The following is an 18,924-nucleotide window of genomic DNA, read 5'->3' on the forward strand; positions in this document are numbered from 1 at the left end:
AATTTCATTCCCAGATGGCAGTAGTATGATAAGTTAGAGGAACCTATTTATTGGTTATGACGTTGCAGTTTTGATCATTAAAGAGCCGAATTATAACCAATCAACATCGATCTAATACTAAACTTATTCTCCTACGGCATTTTAGATTTGTCGATTTTGCCGGTAAATTTAGTTAACCACGCCTATTATGTTGCAGCGCGAATTTACGATTAGTTGATTGGTGATATTTAAATTGGTTACACTAATCACGTGTAAGTATACAGAATGGATATTTATTGGATAGGTAGATATCTTAAACTGCACCAATCATTTTTCAGATATATTGGAAACGGTTTCTTATTGTTGGGTATCCCAGACAAAGGTTTCTCGTATGATTACATATGGCGTCTCTCTAGTTCGGAGTGCAGTTTAATTTTGACGTCGACCGGCTTGAAAAGAAGTGCAACGGTGTAATTTTTTATTAAAATGTCGAATTCCAATGAATTTTCTGACTGGCAAGAATCATTCCTATTCGAAGATGCTGTCTATGATCAATTACGCAAGGAAATGATGTAAGAAATTTATATAATAGAATCTCTTGATACACGCGTATGCCGAAGTAAACAATGTTTCATGAAATATTTAATATTAATATGTGAAAGTACTTGTTATATTTAATATAAAACTATAAATTTATAATATATTATTTTCTCTACGAACAGAATAGAGAGCAGATATAGTTTATATATGATGAAACTTTTTGATTTTCTAGTACTCTTTGTCTTCCATCTTGTATGGTATAATAAGTATATAAATGTGTACGCATAATATATTATTTTATGTATTTTAAATATGTAAACATATAAATATTATTTACTAATAACATATCTATATGGTATGTGATAATAATAAAAAAATAAAAAAATAAAAAAATGAAACACTGGCACAAATAATAGTTTGTCTTTTAAGTTTGTATCTTTTAATTGTTATTTTTGTATTAAATTTTTGAAATGGCTATAAATATATAAAATATATGTTTGTACGTTTTTGTTCATACAGTGATAACAATCTACCTTTATTAACAAAAGAAATAATGGAAGATATACAAGAAGAAAAATATAATGTACACAATTATTCAAATCAAGAAAACACATTAGAAGAGCAAGATCAAGAACAGTTTTATCCAAGACCTGAAGCCATCCCTACAAAGGAAGAATTTCCAGGACATTTGAATTTTCAATTACTTTTACCAAATCAGAATGCACCAAAACATTGGGTGGTGAGTGTTTTTATTTAATTATTTTTTTTAATTATTTATTTATTGCATATAATAGAATGTATTAAAAATATAAATAATGTACGTGTTATGTTAACATTATTTTTGGATGCTTAAAATATTTTGTTTGAATTTATATTGCCAATATAATTAGGAATCTTCGATTTTTTTTTGCCCATTGATTTATTTCATTATTGATTATTTAATACAAATTTTATTCTATAATAGCACACAAAAGTTTGATTATTCCAAAAGTTCCAATTTCATTCTGAGTTATGACATTGTATTTCCTAATTTTAGTTTATATACAATCATCATTTTTTATTGGCTTGCAATAGAATTTATTCTAGAGTTTATTAAAGTAAATAAATTTGAGCACTTGTGCTCTTGTGCCATACAGTCCTGATATATTTATTTGCCATTATAAAATTTGACTACAAATTTTATATTGCCTTTTAATCCAATTTGTTGTCTTTTAAATATTCTCATTTTTTTATTAATATAATATATTCCTCATTGCAGATTAATTCTGCCTCTCCCGGTGTTGAATAATGATGATTTTTTTTTCAAGTCTTTATTGCAGCTTACATAATGCTCAGATGGAATAGTCTGACTATTGCACAGACAGTATCTTCGATATACAATTACAAAACTTACAAAGCACTGAGAAGAAGACAAAAGTAAGATATTTTGTATGGAAGCTATAGAATTATAGAGCATATGTGTCTGTTTTAAGCTTTTGTGGGCATAAGATAGTTTATGTAAAGGATGTATGTAGCAAAGATAGCATAGATGCAATCTATAATTTAAAGGCAGTATAATTTCTAGAAAGTGAAAATACATAACACATTTAAATATGATAATCGCGTCGAATGTTGTAAAATCTGTACGTATATATTATTTTCTATTTTTTTTCTTTTTTGTACAGTACTCTCAGAATCTTCAAAAAGTATTTATCAATATGGAACAAACACTGCCTTTACGATTCAAATGGGATCCACCTTTGGATGGCTTATATTTGCGCACATCTATGGTATTTAGTTTGGATCAATACAGAAATGATCCAGTACAAAGGTGCCACAATCATATGGCACAATCAAATCGTAGCAATCAAGACATAGATCCCAGGATCATTAAGCACGTGGTTCGTTGTACAGATCCATTAAGTATGTATGAAGAGAACAACGAACATTTATCTATAGTTACACCGTTGCGCACGCCACAAGTCGGTTCACAATATGTACAAATGTATTTTAAATTCTTTTGTAAAAATAGTTGCACATCCGGGATGAATCGTAGACCAACAGAACTTGTATTTACATTAGAAGATCATATGTACAAGGTTATTGGGCGTCGTAGATTATTAGTTAGAGTCTGTAGTTGCCCAAAAAGAGATAAAGAAAAGGAGGAAGCTGAAGCTATGAATACTTTACCTAATGCAAAAAAAAGAAAACTTTCAGCTCCTTCAAATAAAAAAGTTATGTTACCATCGTGCGATACACATGTTTATAATGTTCAATTAAATGTTGTTGGCAAAGAAAATTATTTAGCAGTTATGAAATATGCTTATGATGTTATGGCTGGTCAAGCATCGCGAACGGGACAGTTCGAATTTTTTAAACCTTACATGGATGATATATTACATAAAATGCCGTAACTTTTAATTAGAATTTATACTTGTTATTATTAATTGAACATTCCACAGATTTTAATAAATAAAAAAAAAAATAATAAAAAAAAAGGATAAAAGAAAGAAAGAAAAGAAAAAATATGAATAAGTTGTTATAATTTTAATCATTGTTATGATCATAAGATATTCTAAACGATTTGTAATAAAATTTTTATGTAAGGACTACTATATAACAACATTTAATATTTCATTTAGACAAACATGGAGATATACTTAATCGTACGCCTAATGTCTTTCATTTTTTATCTAAAATATTTGTTAAAATGATAGTTATAAATATTGATACGATATTTTAACGATTTTTCCTCCCCCATACTTTTATATACATGAAAATATGCATGTAAACAAAACATATAATTAATCGATAATAAAATATTGTTACCTTTTTTAAATTTATTTACATTCATTCTTATATTATATTTCCGATTTGTCGGTCATTTCAAAATCAATAATTTGGACATCGATCGTATGTATTCCAAGAGTTTTTGGTAACAATGCGATATTTTCTGATGAAAGTATTATAGGATACTCAAGATTTGCTATAAATCTACGACATCTTATTTCCGTTCCAGTACTTCCCCATGCATGTAAAGTCCATTCCAAATCTTTATTTTTTCCCAATATATTCGTCATCCATAATGAATCGGTCTCTACCTACAGATTTTGATTATGTATATATATATATATATCTCTACATATAAATATAAAAATGAATATTCGATCACTAAAATATATAATAATGTACCTGAAAAAAGAAAATATCGTCTGCGTAATGTAGTAAACAAATAGCATCGGCTTCGAAAGGAAATGGAATAGGTAGTTTAATTCTTCCTCCATTAAAATGAATTAATGGACCATTGTGACATATGCGTAAATGTTCGAATAACGTACGCAATGTTAAAATTTCTTCACATTTTTTCTTTTTAAAAAGTGGACAACTTATGTTGATGTTATGTATTGAATCAGTTGAACCACCCCAAGTTGCTTCATGTGATGATAAGTTTAGGGTCATTGATCGAGTTATATTAATAGATTCTAAATCAGATTTACAATGACTGATATTTATTTGATGATTTATTTTTTCTACTGAAAGTTCACCGGTACTTGCTGATTTTGGTCGATCGTTTAAATTCAATTTCTCTAAATTAATATCACAATAGGCTTTCTTAGATCTAAATATTGATATTTCGTCACAATGTTCTTTTGAAACTGTCGTTAGATTTTCTGTAGAAGCAGCCTTCTCTAAGCCACCAAGAAACAATTTAGTTAGTAATGATCGTCGTGACTTTGGAAGGATATTGATATTCTTCGGATTTGTTTTCATTACGTTCGGCTTGTAATGACCACCGAACAAACGTTCTATTAGATTCCTATTCGTCGATCTATTATCGTTCTCAACCTCATGATTCGTACGAAAAGTATCACGTATTACTTTCTGAATCTTCTCGGCAATGAGACAACGACCTTGACCAAGTCGTACTCTGCAGACAGGACATCTTGATGCCTTTGGTCTACAATCGACACAAAGTATATGACCGTGTACGCATTGCGAAACGGGTGGTGTTGCGTTCTCCAAGCAAACTGGACATTCTAAACAGCGTATCTAAAATTTTTTTAAATAAATAATAAAAAATGTAATATAAAAAAATGAAAATAAAAATATTTTTGAGTCAATGATAATGAATGTTGTCTAAGTCATATATTGTTTGTTTTAAGATATTTTGACCTTGTGATTTTTGAAGTATTTAAAAATACTTTTTTTATAATATAAAAAAAATTTTTTATTTAAGCCATTTTTTATAATCACTGATTTATTTGTATGGATCTATTGCATATGAAAAAAAAAATATATATATATAAATAGATTAATTAATAATATCCAATATATGAGTAATATCAAATAAATGATAAATATAATTAATTTGTTATCTTTCTAACGAGAAAGAAAGAGGATAAAATTGTAAAACCAACCGTTCCTGATAACGCGTTAGCAAGTTTTGTAGCTACTTCTGGAAGTGGTCCTCTCAAAGCTATACCAGTTTCTTCGTCTTCTAAAGAATTTGGTTCGTATCTCCAAATACGAAGATTCACGTTTTTTCTATTTTCTCTTTCATTTATCAAAGCGCCAACATCCTTCATTTTTAAACCCAATACATTTGTACCGTCGACGTCGAGTAAACAATCGCCTGGTCTATAAAAAGATACGTATATTATTTTATTAAAAATGAATTAAGGATATGCGTGTCATATTTCTTATCGATCATTTGATTCTATAATGGTATGATTACATATAACGAATGATGATTCGTACGATCAAATTTTATAATTTATTATGATGATCAATTAAATCATAGATTCTGTATAAAATTCATATGACGTACATATTCGATTGTTTTGTCAGAAAAAAAAATTTTTTCTTTTTTATTAAAGTAATATTATTTTTATTAATTTATATTAAATAAAAATTGTATGCTTGCGTGATAGTGTCCTTTTAAAATATACCTTAATCCTGCTCGATCGGCAATACTTTCATGTTCGACGGATCCTACCCAAGGATATGGATCCCATTTTGATTTAGTCAAATGAAATCCACATGAAGATTTATCGTTCTTCGTAGATAACTCGCTTGTATCGTTAAATTGTAAAATGATTTTGTTGGTCGATGTAATGGACGTCTTTACTATTTTCACACCAGCTGCTTCAGCGAGTAATTCCGTATCGTACGAATGAGACATTTTTAATTTTTACAATCTTCACTCCAAGATTTCACAATTTTTCTTTACCATGACAGCATATATCATTTTACCGATGGAAAGTTAATTATAATGATTGCTTCTTGTTTTTTTTTTTCTTTCTTTTTCTTCTATTCAACTTGATTTCGCAGCAAAAAGATTTTAGTTCTTCACAATATCATCGATGTTTCTCTTATACTATGTTGGAGATTACTATAATAAAGTTCTGAGTGAGATGAGAGTTTTACTCTCACTGGTTTACCTTCACCTAATTGCCTATCCTTGACATTGATTCTTACATTCTACGATCGCACGATGATCCATATGGATTTTTTTCTACTCAAATATATCATCGGACTTAATATGATCATCGGATATATTTTTGTCGTTTTCTTATTCTTTTTCTTTCTACAACGATATGTTTGTTCTTTCATCGTGAAGATCGTTTAAATTTGATCGAAGGCGTTCTTCTATACATATTACGCTCGATCATTTTTTAATTCATAATATTTATTCTAAGTTATTTAAAATTCAGTTATGTTTTTATAAATGTGCCTGTATAACCAGCTGCTTATTTATATATAAGGAAGGCAACATTTCTTCTTTTTTTTTTTTCCTTTATAATGTATCATAATGCATATACTTATTGTGCAGTTAGACCAAGTATCTAAATCTATTTTATATTGCTTCAATATTTGGACAGGGCACAAAGAACGTAAAACTTTTATTATTAAACGCGTAAGAAGAATGAAATAAATTTAGAAATGTTTTGTTAACAATATAAATAATGTTAGACGTAAAAAGGATGAACGTGAAACCTCATTGATTTTTATTTGAAGTGTTCGGAAGAACTAGTTCTTTTGATTACACTAACGATAAGTTGATAGACTTATTAAATGAAATGATATAAAATGGAAACAAAGTGAAATGTATTAGATATGCTTGAATATTCCTATATGAGAAAAGAATTATTAAATAAATTTGAGTATGAAGTTTTTAAAGAAGCCCTCAAACAGTATTCTTTCATTGGTATAATATATTAAGGCATTGATTTAACGTATGTAACGTTGTATGAGCCATAGCTTTAAGAACTAATAAATCTGGATCTAAGTTCATATTTGAATTTTCAATTGATTGTGCCAATGCAACATTATGTTTTTCCACTTTTCTTAATTGCTCCTGGCAATTAGCAAAGGCATCGAGGACTTCTAATTTGGCAACAGGATTTCTGCTGGTATTTGTGGAATGTTCTCTGGGTGGTAATGGAGGATGACTACTAGCTATTGCTCTTGTATACATTTCTGTAACTGCTCGCAATTTGTCCACCCATTCCTGTCTAGCTCGAGCATCGGTAGCTCTTAATTTGATCATATCTCCTACATTAGTTGTAGAACAATCAAATTGATTAAAAATTATAATCATATTATATTTGACAATATTGACATTCTTAAAGAAACAATTTCAATAAAAAATTTACCTGTTGCAGAATTAACAGTAAAAGTATTAGAATCTTCGTCGCTAGGTGCTATAACTGCACCAGCTAAATATATGGAACAACGTGGTCGTTGGTTTTTCTCGGATTCACTAAGAAAATAATGCAATTCACCGGTTTCAGGACTAAGAATAAACCAACGATACTGCCACCCTTTCATCGCATTTGTATATTTATGTAATAAACCCTCATAAGGGTACCTTATTTGAACATTCATCGTACTTGTCCTGTATCGGAAGCCTTTTTTTTCTATTTTAATGAAACAATACACGATTAAGATCAAGTGTCATCTAATACAACACATTAAGAAAGGTTAGGGTTCCTAAATTGTAATTGTACTTTGCATCAGATAAGGATAAAATAGTCAACTAGAGACCTCTAATGTTTCATTTCCGTATTATTCTCATCGAACTATAATACTGATATTTTTGACAATCTTTGATAGACATGATAACACATTTATCGTTAAATAATCACTATATCTTGTGTATATTATTAATTATATTTTTATAAATGTGATTTGAAATATATATTAATAATAAAAAATTTTATTTTTTTATAAAGATACATACATACATATATATATATCACAAAATTTTTTGTTTAAAATTACTCTTACTTCAAATATATATATTACTTTTTTTATGTAAGTACTTTCTTATGAAGTACAAATAAGAACGATGAAAATGAAAAGAAGTTAAAGTTTTAAATGATTTTTTTTTTTTTAAATGAAATTTAAAGAAAAGCTAATTTTTTCGCCTATTAAGGTCGATTTAATTCCTTAAATATATTTGATAAATAAAATTAAGGTAACTATAAACATTTGTTATATTGCATTATTTCGAGTGAAAGATCTTTCGTTAACAAGATGAAATTATTCTTCTTGTTTTTCTTTCTTTCTTTTTTTCTTTTTTTTTTTTTTCTTGAATAACCAAATCAAAAATTTCTTAATTAAGAAATCAAAATGTTCTGTCACATGTATTAAAATGTAATTGTGTTGTAAATAATAATATAAACGTAAAATAATGATGTATTTGCCTTAATAGGGAGGTATTAGATTTTCCATAATTAATTTATCACGAACATCTGGAAGTTCAATCTTATAATTTCCTTCACTATCAAAATCAACGATCTTGGCTAGACAGATCGTATTGGGATTAACTAATTCCGAAATTTTGTTTAATACTTGAGCAGAATAAGATCCATTTTCCAGTTTTGGAGCTAAATCTGTAAAAAGAAATATTTAAAACATGGGTATTTTTTTCAATTAAAAGTATACTCGTATCTATTTTCACTTGTGTGATACTTACTAACGACAGTGCACATGTTAGCAAGAGCAGAAGGTATTAAAAAATCTTGTATCATTGGTCTAATATTTTTGTGTAAAACTTCTTCGCAGTTTCCATAATCGATGTAAAATACAATAGATTTATCTTTTAGTTCTGTTGGAGATAAACATACCGCGCGATACCAATTATTGTTGTATAAGCTTAAACATAATTCGTTTCTTCGGGGAATATAATAATCTGTTTTTTCACAGTATTTATTTATCTGCAACATGACGCAAATTATATCAGTAAACAGATATTATTATCAAAAATATAATAAGAAAAAAATATATTTAAAGATTTACCAATGGAGGCAAAATTTCGTTAATATGCGTTATCAGTTCAATATCCAGAGGACACATGAAATAATCAACACCTTCTTTAATAGTTGATAAAACCAGAACATTGACAATTTCACCAATATCTCCCAAAGGAAATATATTTATATCGTTTATCATATAAACGATTTTATCTACAATATAAACTATTCTAATATGATTTTTTTCTAAAAATATGCGTTTGATAATATAGAAGAAACGTTACCCTCATCACTTTTTCTATCCCAACTTGGTATAAGCAATTTTTTTATTTTATCGTTAATACTTTCTCCATTTGCCGTAGTTAAATATACACCATCTTTAGAGGGTGTACCGTCAAAAATACATTTTAAAGGTACTTCTCTACCTGTTAGATCAAGAAGATAATCCGTCACTTCTTTGGTCATTACAACATCAGTTGGTACATCTTTCAAATAAATTTTTGCGGCACACGATCGATGCTGTGTGAAAAAAAAAATATTTATTAGTTATTATAATAATTGCATATATAAATGAAAATTATGTTTACCATTTTCAAATCATTAGGCAATATTCGTAATTTTTTCCACAATGTTTTTTCAGTATTTCCAAAATCTATATACGAAATACTTGCTTCTTCCCCCTGTATTTTCGTAATAATTGCACGATAAAAATTATTATCTATGAATTGTGCCATTATCATCTCCCCCAATACTGGAGGCTCTTTGAGATATACAGCTGGAGAAAACAAATGTTAAAATTACGAAAATATTAACTGTACAATATAAAAAATAATTTACTTTTAAAACTTGAATATTTTATAAAATATACCAGATTGAGCACATTTTGCAACTCTTTGCATGAGTTTATTAAATTCCTCCGAGTCTTCTGTTTCCAGAGAACGAACGTACATTAAATAATGACTGTGGTAAAAAGTAATGCAAACCTATAAGATAATAATTATTGTAATATACTTTTTATAAAATAATGATTTTTTTTTTTTTGCAGAACTACAAACCTCAGATCCATTTTTCAATCTAGATAATTGAATGCCACTTTGTTCAGGTATTGGTTCCCATGATCTTAAAATACCTGTTATTTTATTTTTGTCATCTATTTGAATTTCAATAATGACTTCTTCTTTACAATTTATTACTTTAAATTCATAATGATTATTTGTCTATAATTTATATAAGAATTAATCAGCACAATATTTAAACATAATCAATAATATTTTTATATAAATTTATGGGAATATATACTTACTAATAATTGAAAATTATCTGTAGTTATTTCACACACAACACCAAATACACATATATTAAGAAATTCGTTAGGATACGGGACAATTTTCTTAATAGGTATTATTTTTGTTTTATCAATAATTGCTAATTGTTTTATTGGATGGAGAGTTACTGCAAAACCTCTATGCCAATCACCATTCTCTTCTTGACCACATATTAATTCTCCAATATTTGGCCTGTAAAATTATAAAATAAAGAAGCATACTAATAACTATATACATAAAGTATGAACAGTTCGTATCAGCAATATTTTCAATTAAAAAACTAACTTGTATTCGTGGTTCAATTTTACAGAGGCACATTTTTCAGGTAAATTTGTTACAATTTGTTTAAAATCCAAATTCAAATCGTTTGGTCGAAGGGTAATTCCATATGTTTTGTTATGAAGTATTACATTAACTTTCAAAAATCCACATACATTTACTGACAAAAAATTTATCACGTTTGGTAAACAACTTGGTATTGTTTTATTTTTATTTCTTTTATAGTCGTTTTTATATTTGTTTTTGTTGGCATCTGGAGAAAAATATTTACTTTTTGTATCCTCGTTAATACTTTTTTCTTTACTGATATTCGAAAAAAGATTGGAAGTCATCTTAGAAGTATCATTTTTAGTTATTGTCGTATAACTTTTAATATTTGACTGTGACTCGAAGCTTAAAAGTTCGTTTGAGTTGTTACTATTTTCATTTCCATTTTTTACATCTACAATGATCACACTTTCTTCAAAAGCAACAGGCTTTACAGTTATAATGTGATCGATTTTTAAATGTTCATATTTTTTTGGTGTGTTTTTACTTAAACGAATTTTTCTTGCAAATGGTATCATAGTCTTTAAATCGTTGATTTCACGAAAATCATTTACTTCAACCGTTTCAGTAACGCCATGATCGACGTAAAAAATCTTAATAGGATTGAGAGATATTATTTTTGTTCTATACCACAGATTTTCAAATTTGTAACCATATATGTCACCAATAATCGGATCTGTTCTAGGCATTCTCTGAACTATATTTTGCAAATCAAGCATCATTTCTTGAAAAATCTTTTCTTGATCTACTTTATGTACCCAATATTCTCTTCTTTCCGAAAATCCTATGATTTTAACATCCGTGAATCTTGATTTTGATAAAAATGTGTCTTTTTCAAATATGACATCTTTCTCAATTTTTGTTAGATCAAAGTCATTTTTGTTTGTACATTTATTTATAACTTCTTTTTTAGTTGTTTCCAATTTGTATTCTTTATGTTCTATCTTATCATTTTTATCAGTAGTCTTAATTTGAAAATTATTTTCAACATTTCGTTTCTCGGAAGATTCAGTACTTTTAACTTCTGTACATTTGTTATTTCCGATTTCTGCATTTTTATTTAATAGAACTTCTATTGATTGTTTCGGACGACGTAATGTTTTCTGAGCTTGTGCCAAGTTTGTCGTGCCAATTTGTTCTTCACTGCTTGATGTTGATAAAGATTTTACATCTTCTATCAATGTACTGTAAAAAAAGGAAACTTTGATAAGATTGATAAGATTAATATGATTGAAGTGTAGTATTTTTATACTCATTTATGTATTATACTGACGGTATTTGTTGACATTCAATTTTATGACGTGGCCAATCTGTTACTTGACATTCTTTGCTACAATAGAAAGCATAACATTTCCCGCATCTCACGGGTGTTATTTTGTTACAAGATATACATGTCCCTAGTTTTTGTTTTAGAGAATCTTGACCATGTTCATACGAACCCTATAATAAATGAAAAGAATATAATTATTGAACAAAATTGTACTAATATATTAAATATATAAATAAAAACATTTATTATTACATTAAAACGTTTATCATAAATTTTTTTAATCAATATTTCAGTTTCAGGATGTGGTTCAGGTATTTCGTATGAAGTATAACCACGTCCATAAGAAACATGTCTTTTTCCATCACGCGTTATTGTTACTTTACCCCTATAATAAAATGTTAAATAAATATCTAAATATATTATATTGAAGAAATTAATCATAAACATCATCTAATATTAATATGACCGAACACGAACAAACCTTGCCCATAATGTATTTTTATAATCAGCTTCTGCATTCTCATATGGATCATATATACATTGATCAGTTGGTACTGGATATAATAAACCATCATTTGCATGATACGTACTAGTAGATACTTTAGGTAAAAGGTTGCGTTTATGAAGTGCATTATTATGGGTTCCTCTATCTACACTTTCTGTGCTATATATATATATATTTTTTTACTTTATATTTATATCTATAATATATAGAAAATATCACTGTTATAATAACTTACTGTGCTTTTTCATTATATTGACAATCTTGCATTATATCTTTATAAATTTCTGAAGATTTGTGAATATACATTTTCTCCTGGTTTATTTCAACAGATGACTTATCTTTACCAAATGATACTTGTAGACGTAACGGTGGTTTATCATGAAGACTTCTAATAGCATATTCAGCTTCACGATATGTTCCGTATATAACAAACGCCCATGTTGTATTTGGAAGATAGAAAAGTCCAGTTACTGTTCCATAATGCTTAAAAATTTGCAGAACACCACCCTTAAGAATAATAATTAAAGGAATAAATATAAAATATAAATTCTCTTATAAAATAAAATAATCTTAATAAAAAAAATATTAAATATTAATATTAATAAATAAATTATATTAAATTAATTAATATTAAAAAAATATATTAAAATAAAAAACCTCATTTAGTTCCACAGGTATATTAGCTACATAGAGCCTATACTCTTTTGGTTTTCTGTAAAATTCATAATGTTAAATAAACTAATTATTTATATAGATAATAATATTACGTTTTAATATTTCTTACGTGGAATCTTCTGTTTTTTCAATGTTCGATTGAAAATAAGCCATATTTTTTACTCAGTAATGCAATCACAGATTACACAAACCAGTTTTTTTTTTAAAACTTAATTTTTTATTAAGTAAAATAATAAAATATATTTTAGGCGAAGCATATGCTTAAGTATTACAAATTTCTACAAGTTTCACACTAGTACAAATTACACAAAAGAACTTGTAGAAATAATGTGAACTGAGCGCAATGAACGATGTTGGCCGGTAACTTCAAATAAAATAGTTAAGTCCTGGCCACTTTCGATAATCGAAATATTACCTAATAATACGATACGTATGAGAATCGATATGTCCATATCGATTATAACTACTTTTACCGCGCGAATAAATGTACACTATTTGACAAGTCATTTACTAAATAGTAATATAATTTATATTTTACTGATTAATTATAAACGAAAAAAACATATTTTATTATAAGCTCCAGATAATAAATAGTTAATGTGATATATATATAAAGTTATTAGTAACGATTTGTCATTCTTATTTAGGATCACAATTGGTCGTATTAACCAACGAAGTAAATATCGCTCAGTGTGAACAGATTTTAATAATATGAATTGCGCGCGCATCTTTCATGGCGACTGAATCGTGCGTCCACTCGTTGAAGTGTAAAAATTGCTCTAATTTTCAAACGTTTACGTTAAGTTTCAGTGACAAGCCAATTTGTTTCTTTCACCATAAGTGCAATCAAGCAATTGAATTTGATTCCGTTACCAGGGTTTTACACAACCAGCAAGACGAAGCTCAAAATGCCATTGGTAAGTCTATCATTCTTACTATTCACATTTTTTTGCATTCTTTTTATTCCTATGAATTTACATGTGAAAATATTTTACTTATTAATTCCTTTTCTCTTGCGAATGATGTATTTCATAGATATATAAAATATTTTTTAACTTTAATTAACATAACTTTATTAGTTGTAATAACAGTAATTTCCTATCTTTAAATAATAATTGGGTGCGGTTTTAGTGGTTAGATATGATACCAATTATAAAATAATTGAGTTGCTTTATCATACAATCAAATTTATATTTTTTCCATATTATGATTAAAGTATATATACGTATAAAGTATAATATATTTTAATCAAATCATTGTATTATAAAGATAACTATTTTACTATATAAATATAAGCATGCGTAATGACAATAATTTAATAAATGCTAAATATGATCGAATTAAGTTTAATAATAAAAGAAATAGACCTTTATAATGTTTTCTATAAAAAATTATATAATATTATAAATGTATAAATATAAATATTAATTTATAGGGCAACCACGCTGCCCTTACTCCTTTAGAAGATATGTCAGCTGGGAGAGGTCAAGCAGGCGGAGGGTCTCTTCAAAATTGTCAAAAAGTTTTTATACAACGAGATTATAGCGAAGGTACAATGGTTAAATTTCAAACACAATTCCCTACAGAATTGGAAAGCAGAGTACGTAATATCATAATGCATAACAGTATGTTATTATTATTATTATTATTATGATTATGATTATTATTACTACTACTACTATTATCATTATATTTTAATTTTTCAACTTTTAACACATAATATTTAATATATTTAAATGCATATATATCTTTATTAATATTATATATCTTTAAATATTGTTGATTTCGAATATATTTATGCTAAAATTATTCTCAAAGGTATTTAAATTCTTTTTTTTTCTTAATATTTGTGCTATATTTTTTTTTTAAATATAGCTGGACAGACAGTCGTTCGAGTATACAATCAATCAATTGAACAATTACTTTGCTGAAGCAGAACGTGCCAGTTGTTCAACTTTCTGTGAGGGCTGCCTTGCTTGCCTTACTGGTTATTTAATCTTTATATGCACTGAAACACATTATGAGAAGTGCTTGCGGAAGGTCGCAAAATTTGTTTGCGAACAGAATGATAGAGTTTATAAGCCACGTGGATTATTGTTAACAGATCCAACAACACGTGGCCTCAGGCTAATAGAAATCTCTGTATTAGACAGACCTGCATCGTGACTGCATGTTAGCCGATCCACGGAATTCTTCATGTGACCCGCGCATTTCTGCCGTATTGCCAGAATTACCGACCTACATGCGCTGATGAGTGTCTTTGGACACAATTATGCCGCACTCTGACCCATTCAAGTTGGTCGTGCATAATTAATTTTTCATAAAAACTAGCAGAATTTTAAAGTATACCTTGCACAATTATTGTAATGAAATTCATGTGCAATAAGGTTTAGCTCTCTTCGAGTCTAACTTTGTACTTAGGTTTATTGAACATAAGTATATATCAAAAGGACAAATTATTGCTTCAAAGTTATGAAGCACATAAAGTCTATACATTTACTCAAAGCAAGAATCAAAGTATTTGCCAAGAGTATCTCTAATCCGAAAAAGTGAAACTTGAAGAAACATTTTCTCAGAGCTTACGATTTAATGTCAACAAATGAGTTTTCATATTCATTGATTATTTTTTTTTTTTTTTATTTTATTTTATTTTACAAATACGTAATTGTTTTGGCAAGAGGTTCGTGAAAAATTTATTCTACATACTAGAATAAATGACCTAATACAAACACATGGATATAAATCACAAAGTAATGTGTAAGACTATAAAAAATTATTTGATTTTTCACGATCATACATTAGAAAACAGATTTCATATAAGACAGATCATAAGTGATTAACATATCCCTGTTTTATTATTCAGCATATAGAGCTGGTTGCTGACTGCATTTATTCGATGATATTCATGGACGTAATTTAAAGTCTAATTTATGTTTATTATAAATCCAATCGATAACAGAGTTTCAACTTAGATTTTATTCGAATTTTCTATCGATTGTTAATGGACTTTGACTTTATACGTTCCAAGCTTTATAAGCGGGATTCTAAGTTCTTCCCCTTCCAGAAGATATATCTTCCGTAAAGCGTAAATTTTTTTATTTATTTTTTTGTGACGAGACATAAGTCGGCGTGTTCTTTATTTTATTTTTTTTTTTTTTTATACGTACGTACTTGAATTTGAAATTCACTTGCCGTAAAGATAACTCTTACTTGTAGAGAGAAGTTGAGAGAAAAAGAAAAGAAATAATACTTGGTCGAAATTACTGGCACAGATAATTAATTGCGCTAAGAACTCCAAGGATTGGCTAAAAGGGAAATGATTATGTTTTGAGATGATAAGTAAGGTATATATTAAGTTGACTTTTTGACTTATATGACATTGTGATCAAGGATAAACATAGTGTGCGCGATATGGACAGGCGTCTCGACTTTGTCAAAATAAAAGAATCTTGCATTTCGAACCATTACAAGGGAGACCTGGATTTTCTTTTTTTTTTTTTTCTTTTTTAAGTTTAGCAAGACGTTTAACGTTAGGTTAAGGCTCTAATAATCTTCTGTGAATAATTTTTTTTCTTCTTTTTTGGGGTGGGGGGTTGATTTTTTCTCATATTTTCTTAAATTATTTTTTTTTTTTTTTACTGGTAGATTACGTATATAAGTTACAGTGATCTCAAACGAAACAACGATACATCACGCGTGGAATTTTTTATACATCGTACCTATAACGATATGCCGCGGTTATATCGATCGCGTGTTAAAAAAAAAACGGTTATAAGAATAAATAAATAATCGCAGGCATTATATAATATATAATCGAGACGTACGAGATGTTATACACTTACCTCTCTTTCGATAAAAAGCTAACGGTCCTGAGATACAATTTTCTCGTTCAGGATTAGTTCGTTCACATTGGAAAGTATATAAATACCGTGTAAATCATATTAAGGCAACGAAGAAAAAAGAAAGAAAGAACGATAGACAAAAAAAAAAAAAGAAACGAAAAGGAACAAAACAAAAGAAATAAAAGAACGGGACCCAGTTTTCTTCTCTAACGATTTATCGATTCTTCTTATCATTCCTGTGCACTTAATGATAAGAATAAAGTAAAACGAAAGAGTGTCGAAAATCTTTTTCTTTCTTTAGAGAGAGAAAAAGAGAAAAAGAGAGAGAGAGTGAAAGAAAAAAAAGATGTGTTCTTTTTTTCTTTATTATCTATATTATATTATCAAAATTTTTTTAAATCATAAAATCGACGAGAAATCTTTACTTCGTTCTTACCATGCACAAACCTGGTAAACCTTCGCCGTTTCGGCAAATTAAAAATCTGCTTAGGCGAAGAAAGAGATTCGTGCTAATTTCAAACGAAATCTTTCTGAAGGATTTCTATTCGATATATATCGATCGATCTTTCATGATCGTAAAGTACCCGGATGATGTGTCCTAAATAAAGTTGGAAGGAAGTGTTAATAAAATAATTTAGCGAATTGTTCATTTTTATATATATGTGTATATAATATGTATACATATATATACATATATATACATATATATACATATATATATACATATACATATATATATATATATATATATATATATATATACACCTTTACACTAAACGTACAGGAAAAAGAAGGGGAGATTTGCATGATTTACAATAAATTTGATCAATAAAATATTTTCTTTCACGAAATGTGTGTGCGTGTGTGTGTGTGTATATATATATATATATATATATATATATATATAAAGGAATTTTTCATGATTTAAAATAAATTTGAAGGGTTCTTTTGTTTATCGCTTTAACATTACCTTTCTTCTCTTGATTTGACGTGAACGATACCAAAATCCCTCCTCATTGATCACGATCGTAAATCATGCTTTCTCTCTCTCTCTCACTTTCTGTTTCTCTTTATCTCTCTATCTCTATTTCTATCTCTATCTCCCTCTTTTCCTCCTCTCTCTCTCTCTCTCTTTCTCGTAGTATTTCCGCCGTGAACGATCTCGTCTCGATCCTTGGTCACAATGGAAGGCGAGAGATTACTTCTGCGTGATAATGCGACGCTGCGAAAGGAATTTTGTATTTTTTTCTTTTTCTTCCTTTTTTTTTGTTTGTTGTTGTCGAGAGAGAGGACAAAATGGTGTCACTGCCATGATGCACGTACGGCTTCCTGGTGCACATTTCAAAGTTGGTTTAAATAAAGGAGACTATGCTGGTTGACGACGTTGTTTATCTAGGAAACTTTTTGAAAAAGGCTCTAGCGCGTGCATTTTTCTCTTTTTTCAACGTCGCAATACCACAAAAATATATCTATGTAAGTTAGTACGTTCTTTGCGCCTCTGTATATGCAACATTCGATTGCATAAAAATGAAAAAGAAAAAGGAGAAGAAGAAGAAAAAGAAAATAATAATAATAATAATAATAATAATAATAATAATAATAATAATAATAATAAAGAAATTGTAAATATATTTAGCGAATCGATCGATCGATCATCGACCATGCGAGAAGCATCAATAAAAGCAGCCGTTTGTTATACTTAATTTAATACAGTAGGACCAAAATGATTTTTCAAACACGATGATTCAATTACTGTACGGGACTAATTTCGTATAGTCCGCGGATATTGTAATTTCTAAATGTTTTAATAATAAAAAAGAAAAAAAATAATATCGCGAAAAATCTTTCTTTTTTTGTTTTCTTTTTCTTTTTTTGGTAAGAATTTCTAATATCGGACCTTGTGTGTGTACGATAAGACGATCGATATTGTTTTGCTATTCTTTTTTATCCTTTCCTTTCTATCCCCACTCTTTTTTCTGTTTGTCTTTCTCTCTTTCTCTTTCTCTCTTTTTCCCTATCTTTCTATACAGGGTGTCTCGTTTAAATCGATGGATACAAATATGGGGAAACAAAAGGAACCGTCGTGTTTTTTAAAATGAAAATGAAAGTGTTTTGATAAAAATTCCGTAAATATTTTTACGTGGATTGATTTAAATCTCGAACACTCTGTATATGTATTTATGTAGATACATACATATATGTATATTCATAAATATACATCTCA

The 18,924-nt window shown here is 28.2% G+C and overlaps 5 protein-coding genes across 6 annotated transcripts; 2 read left to right on the forward strand and 3 right to left on the reverse strand.

Annotated features, from left to right (window-relative positions):
* Nucleotides 1–359: 359 nt before the first annotated feature.
* LOC122627339 (cellular tumor antigen p53) lies at nt 360–3,301 on the forward strand. The gene is made up of 3 exons (XM_043808422.1): nt 360–551; nt 1,039–1,258; nt 2,184–3,301. The coding sequence occupies exons 1-3, from the start codon at nt 466–468 to the stop codon at nt 2,910–2,912; spliced, it is 1,035 nt and encodes a 344-aa protein (XP_043664357.1). The 5' UTR covers nt 360–465; the 3' UTR covers nt 2,913–3,301.
* On the reverse strand, nt 2,056–5,682 carry LOC122627332. The gene is made up of 5 exons (XM_043808411.1): nt 5,448–5,682; nt 4,917–5,136; nt 3,691–4,548; nt 3,328–3,599; nt 2,056–2,688 (listed from the first exon to the last, which is right to left on the reverse strand). Exons 1-4 carry the CDS (start codon nt 5,678–5,680, stop codon nt 3,360–3,362), a joined length of 1,551 nt encoding a protein of 516 aa, XP_043664346.1. The 5' UTR covers nt 5,681–5,682; the 3' UTR covers nt 2,056–2,688; nt 3,328–3,359.
* An 801-nt stretch (nt 5,683–6,483) lies between these two features.
* LOC122627350 (oxysterol-binding protein-related protein 11) lies at nt 6,484–7,535 on the reverse strand. The gene is made up of 2 exons (XM_043808433.1): nt 7,155–7,535; nt 6,484–7,053 (listed from the first exon to the last, which is right to left on the reverse strand). The coding sequence occupies exons 1-2, from the start codon at nt 7,384–7,386 to the stop codon at nt 6,701–6,703; spliced, it is 585 nt and encodes a 194-aa protein (XP_043664368.1). The 5' UTR covers nt 7,387–7,535; the 3' UTR covers nt 6,484–6,700.
* Nucleotides 7,536–8,181: 646 nt separating this feature from the next.
* Nucleotides 8,182–13,435, reverse strand: LOC122632477. 2 transcript variants are annotated; one of them, XM_043819292.1, is made up of 15 exons: nt 12,968–13,435; nt 12,841–12,895; nt 12,419–12,690; nt 12,160–12,342; nt 11,931–12,063; nt 11,682–11,848; nt 10,367–11,593; nt 10,060–10,273; nt 9,812–9,973; nt 9,625–9,739; nt 9,344–9,531; nt 9,041–9,275; nt 8,803–8,969; nt 8,480–8,720; nt 8,182–8,396 (listed from the first exon to the last, which is right to left on the reverse strand). In XM_043819292.1, exons 1-15 carry the CDS (start codon nt 13,009–13,011, stop codon nt 8,209–8,211), a joined length of 3,591 nt encoding a protein of 1,196 aa, XP_043675227.1. In that variant the 5' UTR covers nt 13,012–13,435; the 3' UTR covers nt 8,182–8,208. The 2 variants fall into 2 exon arrangements, with proteins under 2 accessions (XP_043675227.1, XP_043675237.1); XM_043819302.1 differs by lacking the exon at nt 12,841–12,895 and having other exon boundaries at nt 12,951–13,435.
* Nucleotides 13,436–13,588: 153 nt separating this feature from the next.
* Nucleotides 13,589–17,333, forward strand: LOC122632547 (golgin subfamily A member 7). The gene is made up of 3 exons (XM_043819456.1): nt 13,589–13,775; nt 14,294–14,458; nt 14,734–17,333. The coding sequence occupies exons 1-3, from the start codon at nt 13,767–13,769 to the stop codon at nt 15,022–15,024; spliced, it is 465 nt and encodes a 154-aa protein (XP_043675391.1). The 5' UTR covers nt 13,589–13,766; the 3' UTR covers nt 15,025–17,333.
* The last annotated feature ends 1,591 nt before the right edge of the window (nt 17,334–18,924 follow it).

This window comes from Vespula pensylvanica, chromosome 1 (genome assembly GCF_014466175.1).
Source record: "Vespula pensylvanica isolate Volc-1 chromosome 1, ASM1446617v1, whole genome shotgun sequence".
In the NCBI taxonomy this organism is placed as follows: Eukaryota; Metazoa; Arthropoda; class Insecta; order Hymenoptera; family Vespidae; genus Vespula; species Vespula pensylvanica.

What these genes read in the sequence shown, in the direction of transcription:
- LOC122627339 (XM_043808422.1), top strand. Translation starts at nt 466, where the DNA reads ATGTCGAATTCCAATGAATTTTCTGACTGGCAAGAATCATTCCTATTC. An exon ending in CAATTACGCAAGGAAATGAT is followed by an intron (nt 552 to 1,038) that starts GTAAGAAATTTA and finishes TTGTTCATACAG; the next exon opens with TGATAACAATCTACCTTTAT. An exon ending in ATGCACCAAAACATTGGGTG is followed by an intron (nt 1,259 to 2,183) that starts GTGAGTGTTTTT and finishes TTTTTTGTACAG; the next exon opens with TACTCTCAGAATCTTCAAAA.
- LOC122627332 (XM_043808411.1), bottom strand. Translation starts at nt 5,680, where the DNA reads ATGTCTCATTCGTACGATACGGAATTACTCGCTGAAGCAGCTGGTGTG. An exon ending in GCCGATCGAGCAGGATTAAG is followed by an intron (nt 5,137 to 5,447) that starts GTATATTTTAAA and finishes ATCTTTTTATAG; the next exon opens with ACCAGGCGATTGTTTACTCG. An exon ending in CTAACGCGTTATCAGGAACG is followed by an intron (nt 4,549 to 4,916) that starts GTTGGTTTTACA and finishes AAAAAATTTTAG; the next exon opens with ATACGCTGTTTAGAATGTCC.
- LOC122627350 (XM_043808433.1), bottom strand. Translation starts at nt 7,386, where the DNA reads ATGAATGTTCAAATAAGGTACCCTTATGAGGGTTTATTACATAAATAT. An exon ending in TACTGTTAATTCTGCAACAG is followed by an intron (nt 7,054 to 7,154) that starts GTAAATTTTTTA and finishes CAACTAATGTAG; the next exon opens with GAGATATGATCAAATTAAGA.
- LOC122632477 (XM_043819292.1), bottom strand. Translation starts at nt 13,011, where the DNA reads ATGGCTTATTTTCAATCGAACATTGAAAAAACAGAAGATTCCAC. An exon ending in TGCAAAATGTGCTCAATCTG is followed by an intron (nt 9,532 to 9,624) that starts GTATATTTTATA and finishes TGTTTTCTCCAG; the next exon opens with CTGTATATCTCAAAGAGCCT. An exon ending in TAACATGTGCACTGTCGTTA is followed by an intron (nt 8,397 to 8,479) that starts GTAAGTATCACA and finishes TTCTTTTTACAG; the next exon opens with ATTTAGCTCCAAAACTGGAA.
- LOC122632547 (XM_043819456.1), top strand. An exon ending in CTACAGAATTGGAAAGCAGA is followed by an intron (nt 14,459 to 14,733) that starts GTACGTAATATC and finishes TTTTAAATATAG; the next exon opens with CTGGACAGACAGTCGTTCGA.